The sequence below is a fragment of the Lepidothrix coronata genome, unplaced genomic scaffold (genome assembly GCF_001604755.1).
Source record: "Lepidothrix coronata isolate B3197 unplaced genomic scaffold, Lepidothrix_coronata-1.0 Scaffold18, whole genome shotgun sequence".
NCBI classification, from domain to species: Eukaryota; Metazoa; Chordata; class Aves; order Passeriformes; family Pipridae; genus Lepidothrix; species Lepidothrix coronata.
Genome location: NW_016690198.1, coordinates 1022246 through 1038600, shown reverse-complemented (window position 1 = coordinate 1038600; position 16355 = coordinate 1022246). Strand labels below are relative to the sequence as shown.

Genomic DNA, 16355 nt, shown 5'->3' with positions numbered 1-16355 from the left:
CCCAAATCTTTGTTCACGAAGACTGGCCATTAAAATTGACTTCTAGTCTATCTTGTTTAAAAATAAGTAAAAAAATCCTTCTTTCTTCAAATGAGCTGCTATTTTGACGTAATTCCAGTTTCTGTATTTTTCTTTTTTTTCTTCTTCTTTTTTTGATTCAAGTTTCTGCAAAAAAATAATGGCAAATAATTGCAGACCTATTTTGTTTCAAATGAAGTGTCTACTGTAGAGAGAAGATTTCAATCTGACTACAGTGAAGGAGCTACAGTAGGCTTCAGAAACTGATTTCAGTGTTGTTCATATGCTGTTAAATCTCTTAGATATAAATATGCCCAAGTTGCCATTCCTTGTGAAGAAAATATAGAAATCTTATGGATTACACTGTAAGCAAGCAGATTTGGGTATTGCATAAGGGACAGACTGATTTAACTATATACAATGTTGTGTCCTGGAAATCAGATTTTTGATCAAGATCTTCTGGCATAGAAAATCTTACATTATTTTTTATTATTACCTAAGGATAGGAAATAGAACAGCAAATGGCTCAGTTTTCAAGATCTGCCATGATTTTCTTTTTAGAAATAAATCATAATTCTGAGAGATAATCTCATTTGTTGACTGATCAACTAAGTCCAGTTTATGTGAGGCTGGTATTATAAAGTGAAAACTTCTATATCCTTACATCGTTTATCTAAACATAGTTAGATCCACCATTAAGTCCATCATTCCTCTTTAAATAGTCAGTTCAGTGTTCCCTGTCTTGATTCCCTGCTTTAGAAGTTGAGAAGACTATTTTAGTGCCTTGTTGTTTTTCACCACTATCATGGACAACTTGCTTTATAAAATAGCAGATTGTTCAGATTCCAGATTATAAAGAATGTAGCTCTCGGGATTCCTGGAGGTCTTCCTGAATTCTTGAAACATGTTTTTCTAAGACTTTACACTGGCTCCCAGTGAAATTCCTGAGGTGGTATAAAATCTACTTTTTTTTTTTCTTGAAGCATGTTACGTGACTGTACAAGCATGCCCTATCTTGCAAACCCTTAATGCTACTTACATTCCATAAGGTTTTTTTTAATCTTCTTTTTCAGTAATTTTTACCAACTCAGTTGGATAAACAATTACTGTCATTCTAGTCCAACAATCTAGTGTGAGAAATCGCACCATAAGAAAAAAAAAGTACCTATGGGCATATTAATGTTTTAAAAAATGATCAGGGACAGAAAGCATAAGCTCTCATTAAATACAACAGAATATTTTAAATATCGTAATACCCTTATAACTTGTAGCCAAAACCAGAGAAATTGAATGGCTGTGAATTGATAGAGTTTGAAAGAAATTACAAAAAATCTAGCTACAATTAATGAGATGTTTATTTAAAACTCACCTTCCTTCTTGAGATTATTCCATCTCCTCTTTCTGTTTCAACCACAAACATAAACAGGACTTTCTGTGTTGACTCTAAAAAAATGTGTGCCGCTTCCTGTGGTTCCCCAGATGTTGGTGGAAAGGTGCTTGGTTACATCAGCCTTCCCATGGTCCACACAAACCCACTGGGAAATGTTCTCCTGTGGAAAATTTACATTCAGAATTAAAATCATATTACTGCAAAGGAAATGAGAAAAATATGTATAGTTCCATGTTTTTTCACTTTTGTTTCATTATACCATACAATCTTGTCACTTAAAAGAATTCTGACATTTTCAGGCAACTCCTACTTGTTTTCAAGCATATGGTTTATAAGACTGTAGGAAAATAAAACATATAAAAATGAGTTACTTGCGACTGAATGTCATATGTATCCCAAGTTTTTCTCTTCTGTATGGAATGACAGACCATGATTTTGCAACTTGTTTTCATTTTCAGTAATTCCACCAACACAAGTTAATTTCCGTTGTTTAATACCCAAGAATTTATATCTACATGCACACAGAACACAGGCTAGGAGGGAGGTTTTCTATAAACAAGTTGACTACTGGTTTGCAGTAACTCCTCTGCACCTACTGCCTTCTAAAGCTGCAGCTTGTGGAAGCTGAAATTTATAACCTGAAAAACTAAACTAGTGCATCTTGAATGGAAAACAAAGTCTCCATTTCTTCAGAGATTGTCTAATGTATTCACTGATTGCTTTCTAATTGCTTGATTTTGGCTCACAGGATAAGCAGGATTCTACTTCCATGTGTAAGTGCCATAAAGCGCTGATTACCCAGGTATTTCCAAAAAGACATTGCTTTGACAAAACAAGTCCTGGAAGGTGTGAACAGTGTGTGGGGGATGCCAATCCGTGCAACATTCATTTCTGTACATCAAACAGAGAGACGAGTGAGATTTTTCTGTCTTCCCTGTCAGGAAGACTTAGAACATTTCTGCATGTTTGTTGTTGCCCTCTGTGTGTTTTATCAAATTATTTCTCTTTGAAATTTCTTATAACATGACTATGTAACTTGTAGCTCTTGGAACTTGTTTTAGTTGTATAGGGTCACTCCATGTGACAGCAATGTCCCCCTCATCCCAGAATGTGACCCATTCACAGTCACCCCTGGGCTGACCTTCCCCACACTCCTATGGCTGTTGTTTTGGTATACTTTCTACCAACAAATGGAAACAAGAGCCCAAGTATAATGCCATAAAGATAAGTGCTGAGACTGAGTCGCTTTTCTAATGGTCCAAATGACTTCCTAGTCTGAGAGACACAAGAGCATGTGTTAAGAAACTGAACCAAGGTTTCCCAGCTTTTCAGTGACTACCAGTCCTGGTCAATGTAGACTGCCAATTTTGAGTCTGATAAACTTCATTCTGGTCTGTCTTCATCATTACAGTTGAGTGGAATTCTGGCTGTGCGTGCAATAGGGGCAGATAATGATCCTCTGAGAATGATACTTAGTGACTGGTGTTCTACACCACAGTACTTTTTTCCTCTTCATTGTTTAGTGGCTCAGTTTATCATTCCCTCTCTTAAACTGCATTTTTAAAGACAATGCTATTGGTCTTCTCACAGATAATAGAAAAACTGAAAAATTGGAAGGAGAAAGAAAAAATACCCCAATGATTGTGCATGTAGATCATCTTCTAAGTAAAGAAATTCTCCTTGATGTGGATATAGAAGAAACAGGAAAACTTCAGTCCCTAAAGATTTGCCCTAGTCCTACAAGATAAAATGTGTATTAAAAACAACGAGGATACAGATGGCATCTTCTTTCATCTTCTGGGTGGACAGGTTATTAGGAATCCCTTAAAGGAGTACACATCTATGCAATCAGCTACTTGTTCTGCAGTCCCTTGAAGGAATACATATCTGTGCAATCACGTACTTGCTCGGTAACTATCCAGCTGTCCAGATGCAGTGCTGACTGCTTGGTCCTCTTGAAAAATATGCATAGACCCTCAGAATTCCAAGACCAGGGGTAGTAGACAAATTAATAGCAAGAGAGGCACCTGGAATAAGTTCAATAGGAACTGGAAGTCTAAAGGAATTGCCAGCTCGAGCTAGCAGTTAGTGAGGTTTAGTAGAGCTTTTCAGTAAGCCAGAAGTTTGATTTCTTCTCCTCTGCACTGACTGGAGTGCAGTAGTTGGTGGTCATAAAAGTTGCCTCTGTGTGAAATGTGCTCCTTCATCTTCCCTTAGGTTTTATATAATAGAATGTTATCATATAGTGTTACGGTCTGCTTATTTCAAACCTCACAGATGTATAAATAATTTCATGTAGTATTTCTGTAAAATTAGGACGTTCTTTTGAATGGAGCAAAGGAAAACAGAGAAGGTAAATGATGATTGTTTTGCTTTGGATACTTTTCAGCTTACATGACCTCGTATCCCTACATCCTGGTAAAATATGTCTGATCTGTGACTTTGTCTTTCCCCTTTTTCATAGTCCATTTCTGACCTGGAGAGACATACAGCACATTATTGTCAGGACTTCACGTGCGGGACATCTGAATGCTAATGACTGGAAAACCAATGCAGCTGGCTATAAGGGTAAGAGCTTTCTTTCTTCTTTGCCATCACAATATATTATTTGATATTTTTGAAGAAGAAGTAATCTCAAGTAGTTTGTCTGACTCCCTATGCTGTGTGTAGTTTGGAGACTTTTCAGTCTCAATCTGACTGGGCCTATCTTCTTTCTCTTCCATAAGGGAAACCTTTTAGAAGGACTAAACCAAAAAGTGTCAGCTACAAAATGCGTTGGCCAGATCTTCTTAGTCCCTTTAAATCCTGTCTCATGCGCTGCTGGCAGAAGACAAAGTAAATTAGTGGTGTATTTATATTTTATAGCTAGTATTCTGATAAAATAATCTAGAGTTGAAGATACAGCAATTTCTGAATTCCATCCGTGTTCTCATTCAGAATTATTGGCAATTTTGATTTAAAATGACAAAATGGTATTTTAAACTTTTTTTTCATGATCAACCCTATATTATTTATATGTAGGATTTCTGTCAGATTTAGGATAAAATAAAATCTTGAGCTATCATGACTTTTAATGGGACCTACTATACTGCTCGGTCACCTGTTTTCTAAAAATCTTGTTTTCTAAAAATTTAGTTTTCTAAAATCTTGTACAGTCTTGTAAATTTGATTAAAGCTACATTTTTTAAATATGTTTTCACTTCTGTAATGCAAGTAGAGGTAAATGCTTGTGCCATTAAATAGGATATATATTTTCAGGAGGGGTTAAAACTGAACCTTGAGTCCTTACAATGTTGTATTTCAACGCAGATTGTCTGCTGATTCCCATTCACTGCATTATTACTGCTTTCAATTTGTTTTGCATCCAAACAAAACCTTGGAATGGCTTCTTTCTGATTTTCTTTTCACGAGAATTCCACACAAGACTGACATAGTTTTTTGAAGATGAGAGTTGATCCAAGTATTGTGCCAAGATCTCCCAAGAGATAAATGTAATATAGAAGAATCATCAAATCTTTACCCTGGTTTCACTTTAAAAATGAAGCCTAGATTTAATCTATTTCAGATCAAGGCACTGTTACCATAGAGCATCTTTAATATATAATTCTGACCTATGACATTTCTGCTGCAATGGAACAGAAATCAAACAAAAAAACCAACTTGTTTTTGATCTAAACCAGTCTCTAACTACAGAGGATAGATTTAGAAATAGATACTTAACTTGAGCCCCCTAATCATTTGAGGGTTCATATGTTCAAGGGCCTGATTTTGTCCCAGTTAAAAGTGCATGCCCACACACAAAAAACATACGTAATGAGAAATACATACTTCCTTAATTGCAATAACATTACAGTATTTGTTATTGTGAAACATCTCCCAGGATTTAAAAAGTTTTGGCTGGAGATCTATACTGTGTTGTTACTGTATCATCAGTTTGTTGAAGCTATATGAAGGTCAAAGAACACTTTTCAAGTAGCATAAAGCAGAGATTTTTTTTTTCTACAACTCACTTCCAAATTCTATATTTTTATGTTTTTCCAGTTGTTGGCTAAGAGAGTCAAACACCCTGGGAGACATTTCACAGCAGTTGTCACTCATTATCAAAGGAAAGGTCACACTAACACAACCAGCAGTAGCAGTATTGGCAGCAGGACTTACAGTGTGGGACCACTGGAGCTTGCTTATTCTGAATCCGTGGAGCCACACATTTTTTCTATGCATTATAGCATATGTATATGGTAAAGAAAAGGGGTGGAAGGATGTTTCTTCTCCACCTGTGTTAAGTCATGAATATAGATAAGCTCAGCTGGGTAACTCGGATTCAGAAAAAACGGCTTGACGTGACAACACTCCACTGTAGACTCCATGGTGGAATTGAAAAAGAGGAAGACAATCTAAATGCCTTTACCTCTGTACAGCTCAGGAGTCAACCTTAACCCAGATAAAAACAGTAGTTTTAGCTTAAATTATTTTGGCAACTTAGGCTGAGCACATGGTTCCAATAAAAATACAGCTCTTTTTAAACCTCTGTTGGTTTTGGAAGACGGAGAAGCTAAGATTTAGATTAAATCACAACATCCGAACCTGAATTAAAAGGAGGATTTGCACACTGCTGCTTGCAAGACTGAGACAGGTTTTTTTACTATTGCACATGCCAATATTTAGGATAATATTACACTGTTATCCTTCACTATCACAAAGATAGTGAATCCACATAGAACACTTAAAGTGTGGTTTTTCATAGATGAACTACTCTGATCAGAAGGAGTTCCTTAAGGAATTGTATCATAATTTTGTTGATAACAAGATACATACTTCTTCCACAGTGTGTTCTTAAGAAGAGAAGGGATGGGAGATTATTTTTAATTATCTAAAGGAGAGACAGTCACAAGTATCAGTCTGCTTTTCTTCAATGCATACTAGTGGAGGAAGAAGAAAACAAGAATAAAAAGAGAGACAGGCTTGCCCCTTTAGAAATGAGAACTGAAAGGGTAAAAAGCAGCAAAACTTGGAAAAACCTCTCATTCAACAAAGGGTCAGCAAGAACTGGTAACTGAAAGTGGGTCAGCATGCCATTTCAGAGGGCTGTTTTGCTGGTCTGCATGGCAACCCTCTCCCTTTCTATAGTCCCGGGCAGTGTTTTGCTACTGCAGAACACACAGAAGGAGCTCATGGATGTCATTACTGGTTTCAAGCTCTCCTTTTTTTACTCTCTTACATTTATACAAAGGAAGATTAATTCATGAAAAACACTTGAGCCAACTAGTGATTTGCTAAAGCAGTTCTTGTTATTTGTTTAATTTTCTGGCAAGTAAACAACATTCGTTAAATGCATGTCAAAAGAATTAACTTAGAAATGAACAAGAATTTTTTTCTTCTTTTTTTTAGTTGTTTTCTTGTGAGACAGCATGTATCTTTTCTCAGGAACTTGTTACTTAGTAGTCTCAAAAAGAAAGACTTGAATGCTCATTTCAGGATCTTCTCTGGTTAGTTTGTCAATAGAGGGAGCTTTTAATAATTAAAGCTGTTAATTACTGATTTTATGGAAAAATACTTGAGAACATCTGTTTTTGTGAAGATATCAAAACTGCTGATCTGTTTCTGCTATGGCAGATTGTATGCAAAGGCTCCTTGTTCTGCCAGCTGTTTAGTCAACAGCAGAGCCTGCAACTGCATTCATAAAAAGGAAATTCTGTGTTAATTCTAACCTGTCTCTGGGTTGAAAGATACAAAATGAAACACTGCAGTTTTAAGCAAAATGATCAAACCATGTAAGCAGTTCTTTGTAAATGAAGCTCCAAATACTGTCAAAAACTGCCTTTGGAGAAACAGACTATTCACTAATTTGTAGGGAGATTTTTAGAGAACATACTTCACTCTTCCTAGCTCTAAAGCATAGACAATAACACTTTAGTACAGTGAAATAAAATGCTGGTGAAAGATAAGATAAAATGAAATCAAAACTCTCGCCACGTTTTTCAATTCCAGACCATTCCTAGGCCCAGTGGAGATATTATTCCTACAGAAACTGAGTCACCTCAGTTGCCAAGGAGTAAGAGACTACCAGAGTTATGTCACATCCCTTTAGGTTAGCTGGATTATCTGCTACTTCCACCAAAGAGTGACCAGTGAAAAGGATTAGTCACTTAATGTTTTACAGCTTTTTAATATAATTGCTTAATTACAATATTAAATAAAATTGGTGATTATTCTTGTTGTAAGTAGAGCATTAACAGTCTGGGAGTGAGAAATAGACAAGCCTATCTAGGCTCCTAAATAAGAGACCTAGGCTGGACAGATTTAAATAGTGGTAACCGGTAGCCAGGAACAAATTCAGAAATGAGCTAGAAAATCTTCACAACAATATGTGCATTTCAGAGAACACAAATAAACTATTCGTAAACACCCTACTGCATGTTTTCAGTAACTTTAAAATATAAATAAATTTAAAATTATGTTTTAAAAATGTCAGAAGTTGGCATAAGACTTTTGAAAAATAGTAAGCCCTTTTGAGTGGTTATGTCAATAAATCAAAGCTCTTCATATGTCAAAAGACCTTCCAGTCTTACAGATGCTTCCTGATATTTTCACATGCCATTGGCAGCCAATATCAACTCTGTCCAGCCCTAATACCCATACACACAGTGGTTGGAGCAAGGGAAACAGGAGCTTTGAGTTTGGCTGTTGTAATATCCCACCTCTGTTTGTTGTTAATCAAACACCAAACACAGGAAGTTGCACTGGTCTCTGTAGGAATGAGGAAGATCATATTCTATGCAAGCTAGACTAGGTGATTTTTTGTGCTTGAAATATTAAGTGAAGAAGACCAGCCTGGCTGAACAGAAAACTTTGCCTGGAATGCAGGGGAAAAAGGTCAGTTTACCACCTGTGGGAGACCATTGGCAGGATACTCAGGAGGACTACATACAAGGATGTCATGAACCACATGCAGTGAGAAAATTGGAAGGGATAAAGCCCAGCTAGAACTCAGTTTGGCTCCTACAGTAAAAGGCAACACGAAATGTTTCTATAAATACGTTAACAACAAAAGGAGGGTTAAGGAGAATCTCCATTCTTTATTGTATGCAGGAGGAAAAAAAGAGACAAAGGATGAGGAAAAAGATGAAGTAGTTAATACCTTCTTTGCCTCAGTCTTGAATAACAAGACCTGTTGTTCTCTGGGTACCCAGCCCCCTGAGCTGGAAGACAGGAGTGGGAAGAAGAATGAAATCCCCACAGTCGAAGCGCAAATGGTCAGTGACCTGCTATATCACCTAGACACACACAAGTCTCTGCGATCAATTGGGATCCACCCAAGGGTACTGAAGGAACTGGGGCAACAGCTCACTACTTTGCATCATTTACCAGCTGTCCTGGTTAACTGGAGAGGTCCCAGTTGACTTGAAGTTAGCAAATATGATGCCCATCTACAAGAAGGATCAGAAGAAGGATCTGGGGAACTACAGACCTATCAGTCCAACCTCAGTGCCAGGGAAGGTCTTCTTGAGTGCCATCATGTGACACGTACAGAACAAACTTTGACACTGTTTCCCACAGCATTCTCCTGGAGAAAATGGCTGCTTATGGCTCAGATGGGTGCCCAGTTTGCTGGTTAAAAAATTGGCTAGATGGCCAAGCCCAGAGAATGGTTGGGAATTGAGTTAAATCTAGCTGGTGGCCAACCACTTGTAGTGTTTCCTAGGGCTGAGTACTGGGGCCAGTTCTGTTTAATGTCTTTACCAATAACGTGGTCAAGGGGATTGTGTGCACCCCCAGTCAGTTTGCAGATGACACTGAAGTGGGTGGGAGTGTTGATCAGCTGAAGGAAAGGAAGACTCTACAGAGGGTTCTGGAAGGGCCAGACCGATGGGCCAAGGTCAATAAGGTATGAGGTTCAATAAGGTGAAGTTCTGGGTCCCACACTTCAGTCACAACAGCCAGTGCTACAGGCTGGGGGAGGAGTGGCTGGAAAGCTACCCAGCATAAAAGAATCTGGGGTGCTGAGCAGCAGAGGCTGAACATGAGCCAGCAGTGTGCCCAGATGGCCAAGAAGGCCAATAACATCCTGGCTTGGATCAGAAATAGTGTCCTTCTATCCTCAACACCAGTGAGGCTGCACCTCAAGTCCTGTGTTCAGTTTTGGGGCCCTCACAACAAGAAAGACATTGAGATGCTTGAGCATGTCCAGATAAGGGCAACAGAGGTGCTAAGTCTGATGAGGAGCTGCTGAGGGAGCCAGGCTTGTTTAACCTGGAAAAAAGGAGGCTTGGGGGGGTCCTTATCTTTCTCTGCAACTACCTGAAAAGAGATCATAGCTTGGAGGGAGTTGGTGTAACAAGCAGTAGAACAAGAGGAAATGGCCTCAAATTGTGTCACGGGGGGTTTAGATTGAATATTTAGGAAAATTTCTTCTCTGAAAGGGTTGTCAAGCATTGGAACAGACTGCCCAGGGAAGTGGTAGAGCCACCATCCCTGGAAGTATTTAAATGTTGTATTGATATAGCATGTGGGGACATGGTTTAGTACTTGGCAGTGTAAGGTTAGTGGTTGGACTTGATGATTATAAGGATCTTTTCTAATCTAAATGATTCTGATTCTAAGTAGGCAGCTGACAGCAAGAGTTCTGGAAAAGCAAATGTATTTTTGGAAAAGGCAATCTAGCCCTGTATCCATGACTGTCTTCAACAGATTGGTAGATATAAAGTCTGAGGAGAGATGTTGGCACTCATAGGTAATCATTAGTCTTCTATTAGCTGAATTGGTTAGATTAATTGGAACTTTTTTGCATTATAACTCCTGATTGGAAGTTGTTTGAAGTCAAAGCAGCGTTTAGATTAGCATCTGGAAAGGAGGTAATTAAACTAGCTCCAATTACTAGCTAGTCTAACAGTGGCTGAAAGTGTCTCCCCCAGCACTGACAGAACATGTAGGATAGGAAAGGTCTGTGTCCTCAGGAATCTCATCCACATTTAAATATCATAGGAATCACAGAGTCAATAACATAACTTTTAGAAGTGCTTCATACAGAAATCATTGTCATGGCTAGAGAAAAATCCATGGTGGGATTTGGAAATCAAAATGGTTGACGAAAAGTGGTGTAAGAACATGTGTATTTTAGCCGCAAGTTTAAAATTACTGTCATGTTTTTGGAGGGACACTGCAACCTTTCTAGGTGACTGTTGTTTCCTTCCCACATGTAGCAGTTCATTTTGCAGCCATAAATAAAGTCTTCCTTAACATAATATTAAAATTGCATTAAGAATTTTTCAGTGTTTCATATGTTAAACCCAAACAAATTGCCAGGTAACTGAGCTCTGCTAGCCTTGAGTGAAAATAAAATATGTCTTTGGGATTTGGGGAAGGGAGCTGGAAAATATATTGAACTATGCAGCCTAGGTTGCGGTTGTTGGAATTTTTTTCTCTCTAACGCAAACTGAAGTCCACACAATGTTGTTTCCAGTTGAAAGACATTTAAGATTAGGAGTACGTCTATATAGTTCCAGAAATGGAGGTGTACAAAGCAGGAGAGGGAATCTTTCAGAGAAATAGAGAGGCATAATTACTTTTCCCAGCCTCAAACTCTTCATTATCAAAGCTTCTCATTTACTCGTTGAGTCTGCAACACTGTTTTCTTCTGTCTCTGAAAAGCAAGAAATGAATCTGTGAATGTAAAACAGATTTTAAGCAGAAACCTCAAGCCCGTGTTGGGATACATAAAGGAAAGTGGATGGACATTTGGTCTTAGAGTTGGTTGCTTTCCTGGGGTCATATATCGTGAGTCAGACTTACCAGTGTTTTAAAATGTAAGTTAAATGGCTGTAAAGTAAGAATAACAGCAGGCAAGATGCATAATTAAGCTTTACATTTGTATTATAATATAACACTCAGAATTGTCACCAAACTATGATCAGCATACCAGACAAAGTATTTAAACTAGTAGTGCCTCAGCTCAAGAACTGAGATGACTTTGTCTTAGATATAAAGCTATGCATAATTACTATGCTCTACAGCTCCCTAGTACTCCAAACATTGCCAAGTAGACTTACAGCACTAACAGGATGCATACAATGGGAATGATAACCTTTGACATTACTTCCTTTTAAGAATCCCAACTCAGACCTTTATGAAAACTCTGCAAAGGACTGGGGGGTAGGGAGGAAGGGGAGGGTTAAAAGTCTTCCCATATGGACTCATAACCTAAGAGTCTGCCATGTAATGTGAAATGGAAATTCCTACTTGGCAGTATTAAGAAAGAAGAACCAATTAAGAAAGAAGAAACAATTTAAAAAATGACTGATAAAGTGATACAGTTCTCCAAAGCACAAGTTCTTAATTATAGATGTTGAACACTGAATTTTAAAAGAAAAGTCTTTGAAAGTTATATGCATTTGCATGACCTCTTTATATACTAATTATTGGTGCAGTACACTTCTGCTAACGTTATAGGCAAATATCTAACCATGCTTGTATACATCCAGGGCAACGGTAGACATCTTATGCGTGGGGTAATTCTATTGTTTTAAAAAAACAACAAGCACTTGCCTTAAAGAACACCAAAGCTTTTCACTGCTGTTGCATTGCTATAGTTCCTTTCAGTAATTGCAAAACTAGTTGTAGTTTTCTTATCAGAGTGTGCCCACTTTAATGGAACTAGGATTCAGGCTGATTAGGAAGAAGATCACACCATCTACAATGTAGTGTTTTAAGCCCTTAAGACATCCTGTCATGGTGTAGAATTTCTCATAATAGTAGGGGGCTACAACTCAGATCAGTTAGGTGCCCTCCAGAAAAATCAGCTTTTGAGGAGTCACTTTTAAGTGAGATGATGCTGAACTTCTTCCACAATTGCCCAGCTATGTCTGTAGACTTGGTTTACTGTTTATCTTCCTTTTGCATCAGGTTACTGATGAGAATCTACTACATAGCTCTATGGGAATAGTGTGAAGTCGACTCAGTTAATTTTTAGTTAATTAGTTAGTTAATTAATTTCTCTGCTTTAGGATAAGATTGGTAAAGTTTTAGTTTTAAAAATCAGCATCATTATTATTAAACAATTTGCAAAAGGTTTTATTGTGATTTTTCTGAGTATTTGTATATCCTTCCTCTGCCAAAATCAGTCAGGAATTAGTTTGAGTGTAAATATCCTGCTGGAGCTCTGACACTTCAGAAGAGACAGAACCATTGTGTGGGACAGAACAAGAAGGATGCCATGTGCCTGATACATCTGACAGCACAGAAATGCTGTCTTTGTGTTTCCTGATAGCAATCTGTCGGGATTTCCACTTACAGTGCCTTTGATTCATGTGTCATAACCTATTCTGAGCTGAAGCCTAGCACAAAAGGTGTTTTTATTGTTTGATACAATGAAATTACATTTGGCTGCTTTTGAGCTACCAAGGAATTCTAAATGTACCTCTGAGGGTAAATTTTCTCCTAATAGAGGAAATGAGTACATTCTTTTAAAAGATGTTCCATGGTGCAGTCACAAAATGGCTTTTTTTGTTTAAAGAAAATTTGCAAACTGCCATGCTTTTCAATGGATCTTTGTGCTTTTTGTAAAAAAAAAGAAAATTAAAGTCCAGTTTAAAAAGACTACTCCTAGTTAAAAAATTATAGTTTCTATTACTGTAGATGCTTCTTAGCCAACTTTATTTTGGCAAACATTTTTTCTCCCCTTTAAATGCATATAATCCTCAGATTTATTCCATTCACATAAGCTGACTTATTTCAAGGGATATAAATGAATGTCTTCAGTAGAGGCTTTATGATTTACTGCCAAATTCTGCTGCAGAGAAGCAACAGCAATTACCAGCCAGCACTAGTCCGGTTTTCTGTTTCTGTCACAACTGTGCTCCTTTGGAGGCAGAGAAGTAAATCAGGCTTCCTGGTCACTGCTTTTCAGCAAGGCTCACTGGTATTTTCTCTGGCTGGTTAAAATGTCCCCATATGCAGGACACAGTAGATACCATGTGCTCTGAGGACTGTGTTAACCTGGTTTACTCATTCCTAAACAAGTGCTGGGAAGTAAATTAGAGGATGGGGTGGAAAAAACTGCGAGTAGGGGAAAAACTTGTCATGGCTATGCTTGGTACACATGCTCACTGTTGACTGTGGACCAGCTGAATCCCAATATTAAGAGCTTCTGTCCATAAGCTGCTAACACTCATGAGCAGGGGATCTATTTGGGTGGTACACATTGTTGCTACTAGTAGAGCCTGGCTCTGATGGCCCAAAAGTGAATTTCACTTTTAGTCCATTCTGTCAACCAATGTCTACTTAATAACTACATGAGTTTTAAATTCCTGAAATAAATAAAAAGTACCAGGATATGAATGCACATGGAATCTTGAATTTAATTCCGTAATGTTTTAAGATGGTGTGTTCTAGGGCTATTTTTTTAAATGGCTGCAAAGTCTCATAGAAGGTGATGCCGTGTCAGAGTTGCATACAAGCTATTCACTAAGGAACACTGGCTACTGGAGATTTAGATTCTACTAGCTATCCTGCTAGTGTTCTTGGGCAATCTATACTGTATTTTATCAATGAATAGGAACTTTTCAGAAGAAAATAAAAATGTAAATTGTTTTTTGTCGAACCTATTATCAAGTAAAGCCATGGTTAGTATATTATTGAAGAAATTATTTGTACTAATACAAAAATCAGAAATTAATATAAACACAACTGGAAACTTAAAAGCAATTTTTAAAGTATTCTGTTAGCACCTTTCTGACTATGAAAGAGTTCAAAGAGCTGGAGCACCTATGAAGAAAGGTTGAGAGAGCTGGGGTTGTTCAGCCTGGAGAAGAGAAGGCTCCAGAGAGACCTTATTGTGGCCTTTTAATATATAAAGAGTGTTTAAAGAAAGATGGAAAGGCCTTTTTACCAAGGCCTGTAGTGACAAGACAAGGGACAACTATTTTAAAGGGAATGAAGGTGGATTTAGATTGAACATAATGAAGACCATTTTTATAAGAGGTGATTGGTAACAGCCTGCATGGCTTTACAAAGAGGAAATCATGCCTGACAAATTTGGTGACCTCCTGTGACAGGACTTCAGCATTGGTGGATAGGGGCAGAAGCACAAAGTATTTGACACTCCTGCACAACATCCTTGTCTCCAAATTGGAGACACGTGGATTTGATGGATGGACCATTCAGTGGTCCAGTTGGCTGAATATACATACAAAGAGTTGTGGTCAACGGCTCCTTGTCCACATGGAGACCACTGGAGACCAGTGACAAGTGGTGTCCCTCAGGGGTTTGTATTGGGGCCAATACTGTTCACCATCTTTGTTGGTGACATGGTCAGTGGAATTAAGTGCACCCTCATCAGATTTGTGGACAACAGCAAGCTGGTGCAGTCAACATGCTGGAGGGAACAGAGGCCATCCCGAGGGACCTGGACAGGCTCGAGAGGTGAGCTGAGGCAAACCTCATGAAGCTCAACAAAGTGAAGTTCAAGATCCTGCACCTGGGTTTCAGCAATCCCAGACGCACCTAGAGGTTGAGCAGAAAAGTGATTGAAGGCAGCCCTGCAGAGAAAGACTTGGGAGTGATGGTTGATGAAAAGCTCACCATGAGCCAGCAGTGTGTACTTGCAGCCCAGAAATCCAACCAAATCCTGGGCTGCATCAAAAGTAGCATGGCGAGCAGGTCAAGGGAGGTGATTCTCCTCCTCTACTGTGCTCTTGTGAGACCCTGCTTGGATTACCGCGTTAACTTCTGGTGTCCCCAACATAAGGACATGGAACTGTTGGAGCAAGTCCAGAGGAGGGCCATGAAGTTGTTAAGAGAACTGGAGCACCTCCCCTATGAAGACAGACTGAGAAAGCTGGGGCTGTTCAGCCTGGAGGAGTTTATGTGGAGAGCCCATGGCAACCTTCCAGTATCTAAAGGGGGCCTACAGGGAAGCCGGCGAGGGACTCTTCATCAGGAGCTGTAGTGATAGGACAAGGAGCAATGGGTGCAAATTGACAGAGAGGAAATTTAGGTTAGATATTAGGAAGAAATTTTTTACTGTGAGGGTGGGTATACTCTGCAACAAATTGTCCAGGGAGGTTGTGGGTGCCCCAGCCGTGGCAGCATTTACGGCCAGGTTGAATAAGGCCTTGAGCAACCTGGTCTAGTGAGAGGTGACCCTGCCTATGGAAGTGAGGTGGGACTAGGTGATCTTTAAGGTCCACTCCAACCCCTTAACATTCTATGATACTATGATTCTGTGATGAGGATGGTGAGGCACTGGAACAGATTGCCCAGAGAAGCTGTTGGATGCCCCATCCCTGGAAGTGCACAAGACCAGGTTGCACAGGGCTTTCAGCAGCCTGGTCTAGTGGAATGTGTCCCTGCCTGCAGCACGGAGGTCAGAGTAGCTGAGTTTTAAAGGTCCATTTCAACCCCGACCACTCTATGATTCTATGATTCTATGATTCTATGATATAGAGGCCCTTGAGATTCTTATTGTGCATCTTTGTGGCTGCCACTTTTAAGACAAATCTATTGGGCAACTTTCTGTTCTTCACAACCTTCTCTAATGTGCTGGTAAGTGTAAGAACTCAATCTTCTAGCATCCCTGCTGAGTCTTTAAAAAATCATGGATTTCAGGGAATTCTGTGGGAAAGGACTTAGTTTGCCCTTTGCTTTGTTTTTAAGTAGAAAAATTGAGGGATCAGTTCTGTATAAAATACAAAAGATATGCTTAACTTGAAAAGCATGAGGAAATTGGTTTTAAAAGCAAGAGTGAAAAAGCATGTTCTTGCATGGCTGTGTTACTGGCTTGTAAAACAGTTATGTGTTTCAGAAATCACCCCCGGTTATCACAGATTTCTCGTCATATATTGACATGAAGTAGCAATATGGCTGAAAGAAGATGAATTCTTATTCAAGATCAGTGTTCTCTTAGATAGGACATGACAAAACAAAACAGTGTAAGCCATGTCGACATAACATT

At 38.7% G+C, this 16355-nt stretch overlaps 1 protein-coding gene across 6 annotated transcripts in view; it reads left to right on the top strand.

Moving 5' to 3' along the window:
• PCSK5 (proprotein convertase subtilisin/kexin type 5) overlaps positions 1 to 16355 on the top strand; it is a 257925-nt gene that overhangs the window by 139331 nt on the left and 102239 nt on the right. For all 6 annotated transcript variants that reach the window (XM_017807261.1, XM_017807263.1, XM_017807264.1 and 3 more), the window contains one exon: positions 3873 to 3976. In XM_017807261.1, the coding sequence (XP_017662750.1) occupies positions 3873 to 3976 (104 nt within the window). The remainder of the gene's footprint in view (positions 1 to 3872; positions 3977 to 16355) is intronic.